General features: G+C 36.8%; 2 protein-coding genes across 2 annotated transcripts; both read right to left on the bottom strand.

The window, feature by feature from the left end:
- Positions 1-454: 454 nt before the first annotated feature.
- Positions 455-910, bottom strand: LOC149827201 (uncharacterized). The gene has a single exon (XM_090018463.1). It carries the CDS (start codon positions 908-910, stop codon positions 455-457), a length of 456 nt encoding a protein of 151 aa, XP_089874589.1.
- An 8569-nt stretch (positions 911-9479) lies between these two features.
- LOC149827202 (universal stress protein A-like protein) lies at positions 9480-12510 on the bottom strand. The gene is made up of 4 exons (XM_090018464.1): positions 12327-12510; positions 12125-12228; positions 10955-11073; positions 9480-9570 (listed from the first exon to the last, which is right to left on the bottom strand). The coding sequence occupies exons 1-4, from the start codon at positions 12508-12510 to the stop codon at positions 9480-9482; spliced, it is 498 nt and encodes a 165-aa protein (XP_089874590.1).
- Between the last annotated feature and the right edge of the window lie 783 nt (positions 12511-13293).

A 13293-nucleotide genomic window follows, 5' to 3' on the forward strand; every position in this document is an offset into this window, starting at 1 on the left:
TAAGGACCAGCTCTTGAATCATCCTATCTTTTAAGGCTTTAAAGTAGGTGGCTTATAATCTTCGTGAATATTCAAGCATTCAAAAATTGTATTTTTTCATTAAAAAAACATGATTCAAAAATTGATTCCCAGCATATTCACCATGCCGCATGGTTTGATTTGCAAAAAAAAGTGTTGGAAGTGCCCAGTTCACATGGTAGTTCTCATATTTCTAATTCTAGTATTCTAATGACTAAGCAAAGAACATGCATATTTCTTTTTCTCTCCCAAACATATATATATTTCTTTGCTGTCTCCCACCAGGAAGGTCACTTACAAACCATGAAATGCAACATATATAAGACATACTCCGAGGTATCCATAGAAAGTATGCTATCACATATTCATATGAGGGCAAAAGATAATAAAGAAATAGCAGAATTCATAATTAACATCAAGTAAATTCTCCCTCAATCTAAACTAAATTAGTGCTATATTGGTGACAAATGACATCTATAATCCCCATGCAAGCTCCAATTAAATTGAAGAAAACCACAGAAACTGCAGCAGGTACACTCAAGCCTACCAGCACCAACATCCCCACAGCCACACTAGGCCTTGTGCTGATCAGAAACCTCTGCAACCGACCCACCCCTTCATATATATCAGAATTGTATCTGATGTAATACTTCTTCTCCCATTCCATCCAGTCAGCAGGAGCTTCATAATTCCTCTCTGCCACTTTCATCTCATGAATCCTCTTCCGCAGCACAATCATGTCCTCGTCGGCAGTTCCGCCACCGAACATCCAGTCATCGGAATCTCTACGTGATGCAGTGAGTACCCGTGAGCACGGCCGTCTAGTTATAGGCTTAAAAGGTTGGCGTGAAATCAATGGCCTGAAAACTAGAGAACTGGAGCTAGCCTGCATGGTGGTTATGCTGGTGATGAAGGTTGTGTTTGGGAGGTTGAGGGTGAAGGAAGGGGAATGCGTAGCAGATCCAGTGTTCAGGACCCAACAGTTATAAAGAGTTAGGCCCGGGGTGCCACCTAGTGGCTATTGAGGCTGGATCAGGTGCAATCACATTGCACAAATGCATTGTGCTGCTGCACCCGATCTTCCTCTATGCTTGTACAGGCTGTCAGAGTGGGTACCATGAAGGGTGATTAGGTACAGAGGGCACATTGCATTCGTGTTGAAAATTATGAAAATTAGAGGCCCACGCCTCCCAACCCCCATCCCGTTGTATATATATATATATATATATATATATATATATATATATATATATATATATATATATATATATATATATATATTCTCAGATTCTTAAGGTGTAAGTAAAAACAAAACATCCAAGTAACCTTTAAGAAGGATCTGGAATGTGGTCTAATTTTAGCCATTTTGGACACCCAAAGCTTACCAAAAGTTTCCTAATTTTAATGAATTCAAGCCATTTCATTTGTCACATTGTTACAAACTCAAGTGGGCCATGGGTATCAGCAATGAAAACACTTTTGACAGTTTTCTTAGATTCCTGGATATATATATATATATATATATATATATATATATATATATATATATATATATATATATATAGAGAGAGAGAGAGAGAGAGAGAGAGAGAGAGAGAGAGAGAGAGCATATTAGGCCGTATTTCTGGTTTTGCCCCTAGGTTTTAAGTGTTTATGATAGATTTGAACCATCACATGTGTTCAGCATGATCTATTTAGTATTTAGTGAGAATGACTCTTGGATAATGTTTTTTGATGAAAAAATAAAATTTTCTAAGTTAGAAAGAACTGGCTATTGATTTTGGATCACCGAAAAAATCTGTATACTGGTAATCCAAATGTCAGTGTGTTACACGTGAGAAAAAATACTTAAAACTATGAATTTTGAATTGTTCTAATGAGACCTAATGAAATAGAGGGCCTAAAAAACACATTACTCTCACATATATATATATATATATATATATATATATATATATATATATATATATATATATATATAGTAATGCGCTGGCGCTGCCCCATTAAGTCCCTTCAAAAATCATATTTTGCTTTTCGATCACCGGAACCTGACCTGTATACAAGTTTCTTTGGTGATTCAAAATCAATGGCTATGAAATCATCATTTTTTTGGCTCATAAAAATACATTTTTCATCAAAAAAACACGATCAAGACTTGATTGCAACTAAATCAAGCATGCTAAACACATCTAATAGTTCAGATCTATCATAAAACAATTCAAACTGTAGGGCCTAACAGGCAAAACAAGAAATGGGGCCTAATATGTTATGTTCTCATATATATATTGTTTGAAGATTTTCTCAGCTCATCAAGTTGTGTTTCAGGACATATAGAGCAAGAGGGTGATTGGTAGAAGTCAAGAGCACAATGGGTTATATATCCTTGAAAGTAACTCCATGGTTTTTAATGTGCATAAAGAGGTAATTCTCACAAGTTATGGCATCATAGATTAGGTCATTCGTCTGACAAAGTTTTAAAAACTATTTTTTCATCATTACCTATTGATAGTAGCTCATGTGATGCCTGCCAATATGCAAAGCAAACAAGAGGTCCTTGTACCTTTGAAAATCAGTGCAAATATGGCATTTGAACTTGTTCACTCATATGTCTGGGGACTAGCCCTAAACTCTTCTTATTTAGGATTCATATATTTTACTACCTTTATTGACTATTATTCTCATGATACGTGGATTTATTTTCTGGAAAATAAGAATGAAGTTTTAAATGCTTTCAAGAATTTTTGTGCCATGGTTCATACTCAATTTAATGTCAAAGTAAAAAAATTGAGGTCTGATAATGGTGGAGAGTATGTTAATGAGGCTTTTGGGGAATATATGGCTCAAGAAGGCATTTTATCACAAAATACATGCTCAATGCCACAACAGAATGAAACTGCCAAAAGAAAAAATCAGCAACTACTTAATGTTACACGTACCCTCATGTTTCAAAGCAATATGCCAAAATATTTTTGGAACAAAGCCATTTCCACTGTTGCATATATTATAAACTGAATACCCAACTCAACTATTGAAAATCAAACTCCTATAAAGTTGATTTGGGAAAAAAATGTCTTTAACTCATCTTAGAATATTCGATTATAAGTGTTATGTTCATATCTAAGAAGGCCATCAAAGCAAATTAGACAAACATGCTATCAAATGCATTTTTTGGGGTTATTCCACTGTTAATAAAGGTTTCAAATGTTATGATCCAAAAAATAAAAAACTCTACATGTCCAGAGATGTAAATTTTTTAAAAAATGAAACTTATTTTCAAGCTCAAGAAAATGAAATAAGGTATGAGATTTAGGGGGAGCATGTGTTAAGAGATAATATTATTCTCCCTATAGTTGATAGTTTTGAAATAAGCAATCCAAAAAATATTGATAAAAGGTCAATTTCTTGAAAGCAGTACCAATGTTGATAATGACCAAATTTCCAAGCAACCACATAGATCATCTAAAGTTACACGTGCTCCTGTGCATATAAGGGATTTTTATACATATCTTGCAAGAAGTCTTGACACTCATTCTATTGAAAGTTGCATTGATTTTTCAATCATTTTTCCTTTCTTTGGAAAATATATTTACAAAGTGAACTACAAAATTATCTAGATAGCTGAAAAAGACCAAAATTGAAAGAATGCAATGAAGGAAGAATTAAAATCCCTTGAGAAAAATAATACATGAAACATTGTGCCTTTACCTTCCGGGGAAAAACTTGCAGGGTGTAGATGTATTTATAGGATTGAGTATAATAGTGATGGTTCAATTGAAATGTACAAAGCCAGATTAGTTGCTAAAGGTTACACTCCGATTGAGGGCGTTAATTATACTGAGACTTTTGTTTTCGTGGCAAAGATAAGTTCTATATGAATTTTACTCTCTATCACAACAAATAAAAGGTGGAAAACATATCAACTTGATATCAAAATCACCTTTCTCCATGGCAATCTCCTAGAAGAAGTGTATATGAAAATTCTTCAGGATCTTCAGTACTCAAGTAAAAATTTGGTTTGTAAACTCAAAAAGTCTTTCTATGGACTAAAACAATCTCCTCGAGCATAGTTCACTAAACTTAGTGAAGCTCTTATTTCTTTTGGCTTTGTTAAAAGTGAAACTGATCATTCAATGTTTGTTACAAAATGACACAATAAGACCACTATTACCTTGTTTTATGTCGACGACATAATTCTCACATGTGATGATGAGTCTTTGATCGTTAATCTCAAAGAGTATCGACATAAAAAATTTGAAATTAAAGATTTAGAAAAATTAAGATATTTTTTGGGAATTGAGGTCACTCACTCCGAAAAAAGGATTTTCATATGTCAATGGAAGTATACTTTAGATCTCTTAAAAGAAACTAGTATCTTGGGATGTAAGCCATCTGAGACTTCTATTGAAGTCAATTTCAAATTAAAAAAAGATGGTGGAGAGCTCATTAATGATATTAATGTTTCAAATTTTCAAAGGTTGATAGGCAAACTTATTTATTTGACTGTCACATGGACTGACATAACATATGCCGTCAATGTTATTAGTCATTATATGCATTCTCCTCAAATCTCACACTTGGAAGTGGCTCACAGAATACTAAGGTATCTCAAAGCTACTCATGGTAAATGAATTCTCATGGGTCAAAATAACGATCTCAATATTGTCGGATATAGTGATTGGGTCGGAGATCCTTGTGATAGAAGTTCTACTACGGGTTATTGTACTATGATTGAAAAAAACCTTGTTACATGAAGAAGTAATAGCTCGTTCAAGTGTTGAGGCAGAATACAGAGCTATGTCGTCGATCACTTGTGAGTTAGTTTCGATGAAACAACTTCTTTAAGATATGGGGATCTGAGTTACAAAGCCATCAATGGAAAGATGATCTATCTCAAAAGGTATGTTGATCCCCTCCCGGATAAGGTCTATCCTTATCATTTTTTTTGTTAAGTGGTTAGGATTGATTCCTAACTCATTTGTTCTCTTGCCTTTTGGCATACATGAAAATGCATTATATATTAGCTGTATCCCCCTCTCAATGGAGCAATTATGAGAAACTAACAAGAGCAAGCTCCTCGTGGATGTAGGCATCTATTGGCCGAACCACATACATGAGTGTTGTGTGCATGTGAATCTCTCTGCATTTTTATGTGGAACACTAAGATTATCCAGATTGATGCTAGAGAGGGCAGAGATTTCAGATAACAACTGAACTCAATTCTGGTGAATGGTTGGAATTGCTCCAGGAACTCAGTACACAGAGTTGGAAACTGCAGTGAGCTCGATGAGGATTTGGTTGCACCCTTCGTTGCTTATATTTGTCAAATTCGATAAGTCTTGCAGGTGTTTCTGATGCTATCCATCTGAGAATGTTCAGACGTCACCGGATTATTTTTGGTTGCCGGAGAATCATGTCAGCAGCCTTGAAATCATGTGGTAGGGACGATTGGCAAGGACATCGGGTCTGGTTAGCCTACGTACACAATCAACAATCTCACGAAAAGAACCACGTTTGGTGCGTTGTTGTCTCAGATCTGAGATGGATCAAAGATGGTGCAGAGGAGAGAGAAGGAAGAGAAAGAAAGGTAGGGAACACTGGTTAGGCTTGTCGGTAATAGATAATTTTTTTTTTGTAGTGGTCGTACCCAAATACAATTCATCCCCAGCTTTAATTGAGATCTGGATCCTACAAAATGGATCCAATATTTGTAAATTTTCTCATGGGAATGAACACTGGTTAGACTTAGGGGCATTTTGACTTGTCGAAGATTGGATATATTGAACGTTAGCTTGTTCTTTTGTGGTATATTTGCATTTTTCATGACTTTTGAATACTGACTTTGGGGGCAGTTATATGGACGTTGGGTTGGATCATTCAGAATCGCCCTGAGAAAGCCATTCTAATCACCAAGAGCAATCTTGTTTTAACAGGACCAATAGAAATCCACTTGAAGCAAACTGTGTGGGTCTAATCCCCTCCATTGGTGTCTTGAAGACCTGCCAAATATTGCATATATTGAACGTTAGCTTGTTCTTTTGTGGTATATTTGCATTTTTCATGACTTTTGAATAGTGACTTTGGGGGCAGTTATCTGGACGTTGGGTTGGATCATTCAGAATCGCCCTGAGAAAGCCATTCTAATAGCCTGCATGGGATTTCAGGCAATATTCGAAATCAGGGCAACCCGGGTTGCCTTGGGATTTAGAATCAGAACGATTTGACGTCAAGTTGAGGCACCCGAACGTACCCTAGGAAACATTATATTTCCCACACGCTTTCATTTTTTTTATCTGACCTTACTGATATGATCTACACGATTTGCATAGTATAAAATGGATTTTGGATCATCCAATTGTGATGTGCTTGCAAGATTTCCGAAAGCTCTAAATATCAAAGGTACAGGCCATGCTAAACTTTTATTAGTTTAAAATTTCATTTTTGCATCAGAAAAACATAATCAAAGGTGGACTTAACTGGACAAGCTATGCTGAAAAAAAGAACTACCGGTCAGGTTCAAACAATACAACTTGCACATACAATTTTCCAATATATATATATATATATATGGGGAACACTTGGTGCTATCGAACTATTGAGTTGAAAATCATAGGTTTTAGATTTTTTTTTTGTAGATTAAATCCTATGGATGTGATCTACAAGTTTTATTTAATGGAAAATAAGCTTTGAATCATATGATTATGACACATAAGCAGGTTTTTAAAGAGCTTAAAAAATTAATGGTCTACAATATACTAAAGTTTCATGACTCAAAAAATCTATTTTTGGATCAAAATAACACGATCAAAGAATTGATTCTTAGCAAACAAACTATTCTGAATACATCTATGTGGTCAGATTGAGTTCATGAAGTTTAAACCTACGATTTTTAGCTCAATAGTGCCATATAACACCAAATATTAACCTTATATATATATATCCGTATCATCAAACGGGTTTTCGTTGAACTTGGGTTGGATATGAGGCTGCACGTCTAAATATTTTTTATTTTTGACCTTTTAGCGATGGTTCCTGATCGCCAATAAAAATCTACAGTGCACAAAAATCAACGAAGCATCACTGTTGATCTTGCTCACGATCAATGGCAATGCTTTGTCCAACACATCATCAAACAGTTACAGTTTAACTGTTTGATGATTGGTGCTACCCTCTCTATATGTATGTATTTGCAATAGTTGGTGACCTAACAAATGAGTGACTTTTTTTCTTCTTTCCATATATATATAGTTGGTGACCTAACAAATGAGTGAAACTTTTTTTTTCCTCACATCTAAAGCTATAAATGTGATCTACATGTTTTAATTAGTGGAAACCAACTTTTAAATAGCCGGAAATCCAACATTCATACAGGTCTTTCCGATTAAAAAATCAATGACTATGAATGCATTGTTTTTTCTCAATTAATGAAAACATGTTTCTTTGCTGAATAAACATAATTCAAAGAGTTGATGCCTACTAAATTGAGCATGATGAACACAACTATAAGGTTAGATTATATCAAAACAACTTGCATCCTGACATTCAAACTTTACAGGTACAATCTAATCTCATGAAATAACTAAAATACTCTTAAAAATGATACTTTTGAAAATGCATGGCTACTCTCAGGGTATTACATTTCTTTGAAGTTGAAGGGGATTGAAAAGTCACACTTTTTTCAAAAAAAAGTAACTTTATGTATATATCAAATTTACATTTTTGACTTCAAAAAGTAATACATTTTAAAAATATTATTTTTTAAGGTTATTTTAATCATTTTAATATGATTGAATTCATCTAGTGGCATTTGTTGCTAATTCAATGAAAGTGGACAGATGTCATAAATAGGAGTCCGTTGGCTTTCAAAGCCCGACTATCAGCGTGTTTGAGTTTTTAGCATTCATTGGCATTGCGTATTTACTTTTTTGGAGGCCTCAAGGCACGTTTCACGTTTGATCGTGCGGACGGTGGTGTCCACCGTCCAGGCAATGCGTGGGGCTCACGTGCGCCCATGCAAACAAGAGACATAAGGACAGGTGGAACCTTCTTTCCAGGATGCATTTTCTTGTTCGGGAGAGTTTCCTCCTGCTCCTAGAACAGGGGAGGACAGGACATCCTAGACATTTTTGAAAAACAAATAAAAACAAGAGTGGTGTCCGCCATCCTTGTCCAGGGCTGCCGACAGACAGGACAGGGCGTCTTTGTCCAGGTCTGTCAGCTAATCAAATACCCTCTTAGAGTCTATATACACCTTGGAAGGCATGTGCTCTCTCTCTCTCTCTTGGCCTTATAGTCTTACCAGTTCACATAAAGGTCCGGGGGAGAGCTCTGGAGTGGTGGCGCAAGGTGGTGCAAAAAACCAAGGCCAACTTGTTCCTGCATGACAGTTTCCCATCAGGTTGCATGATGTTTATTTCACTCATATGAAAAGGGACTGAAAACTACGTAAAACAACCGCTCCCTAGTGACAGGGTTTTCATGCATTCTCTTCTTACTCGCTCTAGTTAAAAGTTCCTGTGTATCATTGTTTTGGAGGGGTCTCTAAACCGTTTAATTTGCCATGGCTCTAACTTTTGTAATAGAAGATCGGTCTCCAATCACCATGAGCACCTTTTGCTTTGACGGCCCTTTTTTTAAAGCGTCGCTAAAGGCCCTCTTTTTTAAAGGCTGGGTCTCTAAACCCTTCAAGTAATCTAAGAGGGCCCCTTTTTAAAGCGTCCCTAAAGGCCCAAAAATGTGATTTGCACATTTTTTTCAACAATTAGACGTACTATGTGCTTCCGTCAGTGTAGTAAATTGAGCGTTAGATGTTACACACACACACTCTCTCTCTCTCTCTCTCTCCACACACACACACACACACACACATATATATATATATATATATATATATATATATATATATATATATATATATATATACAACCCACTCCTTGTACCGCATTTCATGAAACTAGTGGTATTTAACATTTTTTTTTAACAGAGAAAGCTGGAGTTATACCGACCCCTACGAGTTATACAACCATAACATTGGGATTCGAACTTGTAGAGGTATTTAACATTGCAAAATACTCGGCAATGTGATTTGATAGAAGAAAAATTTTCATTAATGCTAAAGTGAAACAGAGAATCTACCAACAGGAACCGTACATTAATTAGAAGCTTTCCACTATCTTAACCTTGATTACACATGAATTCCAAATTCCAAATGAAGTTGCAAGTTCCAATACGTTAACAACTCCAGCATTCTGCTGATAAGGAAGCCGCAGAGATAGGCTCCTATTCTTTCTTTAAATGTTCTTCTTGGGATGTATGGCCATGAAAATCATTTATCATGGAACCTCTGTTTTTTTCTACTTACACATGCACGTGCACATAGAGACATGCACATGCAAACACACACACTCACTCACGCACGTATAACACACACACTCACGCAAGTGCACACACACACACACACACGCTCAACGATCTTGTTGGGGTCGCTTCACTACCATCACAGGGCACTTAGCATGATCAACACAATATTGTCCAATGTTACTTGCTGAGAAGAACCTGCAACATTGCAACAAAATAGAGAAGAGAGAATGCTGGTTCAGTAAGACTGGTTCTAAATCCAAACTGGCGGCAGATTAACTAGACTGAAGAACAAAGAAAGATAAAGACCTGCCTGCCTCGGAATCTATGAAAAAGGCGGTATGCTAAAATCAACTTCAACATAATAACAATAGTTGCTTCTCGATTTTTAATGTTTTTATCAACTAACCATATTTTTAGTCAAGTCATTCCTCCTGTACTATCGAAGATGCACAAGTTATCTTGCTAAAATCCTATTATTTCATTGAGCTTATCTTTGCAACTATCGAGGGTACCATACTCTCTGATAGCACTGTTGATTTTATAATATTTCATTGAATGATTGATTTGTACGGATGTAATCTCCATAGTCTCTGTAGTAGATATATAATAACATGCATTAATCTAAGATTTTGATGAGCAGGCAGGCTTTTTGAAAGAATCAACACCCCATATAACTATGAAACTTCATAATAAAAATAACAATTTGCATCTAAACGATCAATCCCAAAACATGTTTACCTAAAACCATGAATTTCTACTTTTCTTAGCTAGACCAAGGGCAAAAGCTTCCTTTTGGCTGACTGCACATTGGCAAGCCTCTAATTGGTAAAACTTTTGAGGTTCTCCATGCCCACCGGGGAGTACACCCAGCTTCAGCTTTGTTGCAAGGATGCGCGCCATGAGTTTCGAACTAGCAACCTCCTGTTGAATTAGTGACGATCGCAAGTCATCCCTACCAAATGAGCAAAGCCCTAGTGGAACCATGAATTTCTTTTTGAAGTACATACCCTCAAGGACATATGAAAGATAAACCCTGTTTTTCCATGTGCCTATTGCACAATTATTGGTTGACCACATTTATGCATATACGTGTGTTTTTCACGTGTATGCAAACACAAATCAAACTGGACGGCTGCATAACTTCCAATGTTAGCAAACCCAATGTCTACGACAATATTAATAATATTATCCTTGCTCATCTCAAGCATAATCACCAATAGCAACTTTGGCAATATCTTTTCATGATATTATAGCTTCCTGAAAATTTGGAAATGAACATTGGCCTTTAATTTTCTTTTTATACACAAAACAAGACAAAATAATAGTTTTTTTTCTTCTTTGTTTGCAGAATATAAAGAAAAGGAAAAGATGATTTTGAGACAGAAATAAAGTATAAAAATTTATATTAAAAAAAATAAAATGCATTGAAGAATATGAGACAAAACCTCAAATCTTCTGCAATTTTTTTAAATTGTCAACAGCTTGAAAGTATTGCCACACACACACACACAGAGAGAGAGAGAGAGAGAGAGAGAGAGAGAGAGAGAGAGAGAGAGAGAGAGAGAGAGAGAGAGAGTACCTTTTCAACCAGCCACCATCATGATCCCCTACAACAAGAAGGTCCACCCCAAGTTTCTTAACCATGTCACATATCACGACCTTTGGCTCTCCAACCAAAACCTTCACTTCATACGCAATCTGCCAGAAGCATTGCAAGAATAAACACACTATATGCAATCATAGCTAATCTATTTTTTTTTTTATGAATGACAATTAATTATAAAAGTTCTTTCCAGCATTTGTTAATGACATCTTTTCTTGGCTCCTTTCCCCCAACCCCAACCAAAATTTCTCCAGTTAGATGTTGGGAGTTCTCCTTGATAGTTCATAGTAGAAACTTTCCTTGGAAAAATTAATTTGTTTGCATATGAAGGATTAATACACCTCAACTGGAAGTCACTAGCTTCCTACCCAGTTCTGTCCGAGAGGTGGTTGTGTGATCGACCCTATTAACAGGGGGAGGCGTGGGCCCCCTCTTAATGGAAGGGGCAACCACTACGTGGCACTACCTGGTTGGGGCTGAACAGCCGGCCCAGATCATTGAATCTTTTTTGTGAATTTATAATCCGAAGACCTGGTCGCACTGGCTCAGCTTGCCATACCTATGGTTGTCATGCTGGATGGGTAAAACCAGGAGGCTAGGACCCTAGATTAGGTTAAGTGACTAAGCATTGTGGGGGCATTTTATTTTAATTTTTCATTTAAATTGTGCTACCTAGTATCATAAAGAAGAGAAAGATTGGTATACAAAAAAAAAGGACTATTGAGAATGATTTATAAAGCATCAAACTTCATGAATTACCATAATTACCATTGTTACTACCCTTATTACTGCAACCATCACCACCACCACCATCACAATCAACAGGGTAGTCTAAGTGCAGTGTGGTTGCGACTTGACCCAAATAATCCATAAGAAAAAGGTCAAAAGATAAATTGAAACCAAAAAGGCACGTTTGATGGCCCTGGAATTCCTCAAATTGAGATCACGTGTAATGTGATTGCCCACTTTGTGTGCTGCTGCACCTGATCACCCATCTTTGAGATACAGTCAGATGCTGGGTGATCAGGTGCAGCAGCACATTAAAAGTGTGCAATCACATTGCACCTTATCTTAATTCCCCAAAATGAACCAACCTTATTGAGCTTCATCTACTGCACTATAAGATCTTAAGCATAGTGGCCTTACATCATGCCTCTCACATAGCTTTTTCGCTTGTTCTATCACTTTTTCGGCCGTGCGCTTTTGATTCTTCTCCAAAATTCGCAAGACATGGCTTGTAAATGCAACTTCTGAAATAGATTGACAAAATGGGAATCATCAAATGATGGAAGAAACACAACCACCGAGGGAAAATAGTCATTTTTTTTCTATACAAAATTATTCATACCTTTCCCTGTCAATGGAGTGTTTGACATAGCATCTGGAGCAACATACAGGAGAACAAAGTCACTCAAACTGGAAACGGTAGCTGGAGATGCAAGATTCTTGAAAGCCCATTCCAATGAATAGAGGCTCTCCTCATTATCTTCAATGGCCACCATGATCTTCCTTGTTTGTTTTCCAACTTCCATTTTGGTTTGTTGAGAAGAACTCTAGGGTCTCCAATAAATACTAGATTTAATCCACTCACACATCAATATCAACTTATCTTTGTAAAAAAAAGGTCATCCATATCTCTGAAGAAAACTATGTACTCCTTCCCATTGATTTTCAAAAGTTGTTGTCCACTTGTCATGCTAGATGAAGGGTAAGGACAAAACTAGCGACCACTTTTGAAAATCTCAATAGAAAAAAGATACACCTCTCTTGTTGATGTAGGATGATTCCTTATTATCCTAGAGAAGGTAATGGCACAAAGGAAGGCCCTTGGCCCCGGCCCACATTGAATGCTAGAGGTGATCTGGGGATCTCTTCACTGATCCCTTATGGGACACCAACCAATCACATGACAGCATTCCATGGGCCCCACAGAAACAGAATGCCTGCCCCACTCAAAGTGCAATCATGTGATTGGTTGTGGCACATAAGGGATCAGTTAAGAGATCCCCTGATCTCAAGTGCATTGCTTGCAGATAGTGATACATGTCATGCCCACTACCATTGAGTGTGGTAGTTCAAGATGGGACCCATATAATAGTGCTTCATTGTTGATGAGCAGCGTACATCAGCAACAATAATCAAAGATTTTTTGGTCGGTAAAGTGCTAGCATGCTGTATATCCCACTTCCATTAACAAAGTGGCACTGTGTCCATCAGTTGGGAACAAAAGTGATACCGAACCTGGCATTGAGGACTTGATTATGACGTCCCAGCCCATGTCTTTGAAGGCCAAGAGAGCCAACTGGGAGTCCAAG

The sequence above is a fragment of the Nuphar pumila genome, chromosome 10 (assembly GCF_984573655.1).
Source record: "Nuphar pumila chromosome 10, dmNupPumi1.hap1.1, whole genome shotgun sequence".
NCBI classification, from domain to species: domain Eukaryota; kingdom Viridiplantae; phylum Streptophyta; class Magnoliopsida; order Nymphaeales; family Nymphaeaceae; genus Nuphar; species Nuphar pumila.

Excerpts from the sequence above, each read along its gene's own strand:
- LOC149827201 (XM_090018463.1), bottom strand. The coding sequence starts at position 910 with ATGCAGGCTAGCTCCAGTTCTCTAGTTTTCAGGCCATTGATTTCACGC.
- LOC149827202 (XM_090018464.1), bottom strand. The coding sequence starts at position 12,510 with ATGGAAGTTGGAAAACAAACAAGGAAGATCATGGTGGCCATTGAAGAT. Across the intron at positions 12,229-12,326 it reads CACTCCATTGACAGGGAAAG|AAGTTGCATTTACAAGCCAT; the intron begins GTATGAATAATT and ends AATCTATTTCAG. Across the intron at positions 11,074-12,124 it reads AGCTATGTGAGAGGCATGAT|ATTGCGTATGAAGTGAAGGT; the intron begins GTAAGGCCACTA and ends TGCTTCTGGCAG.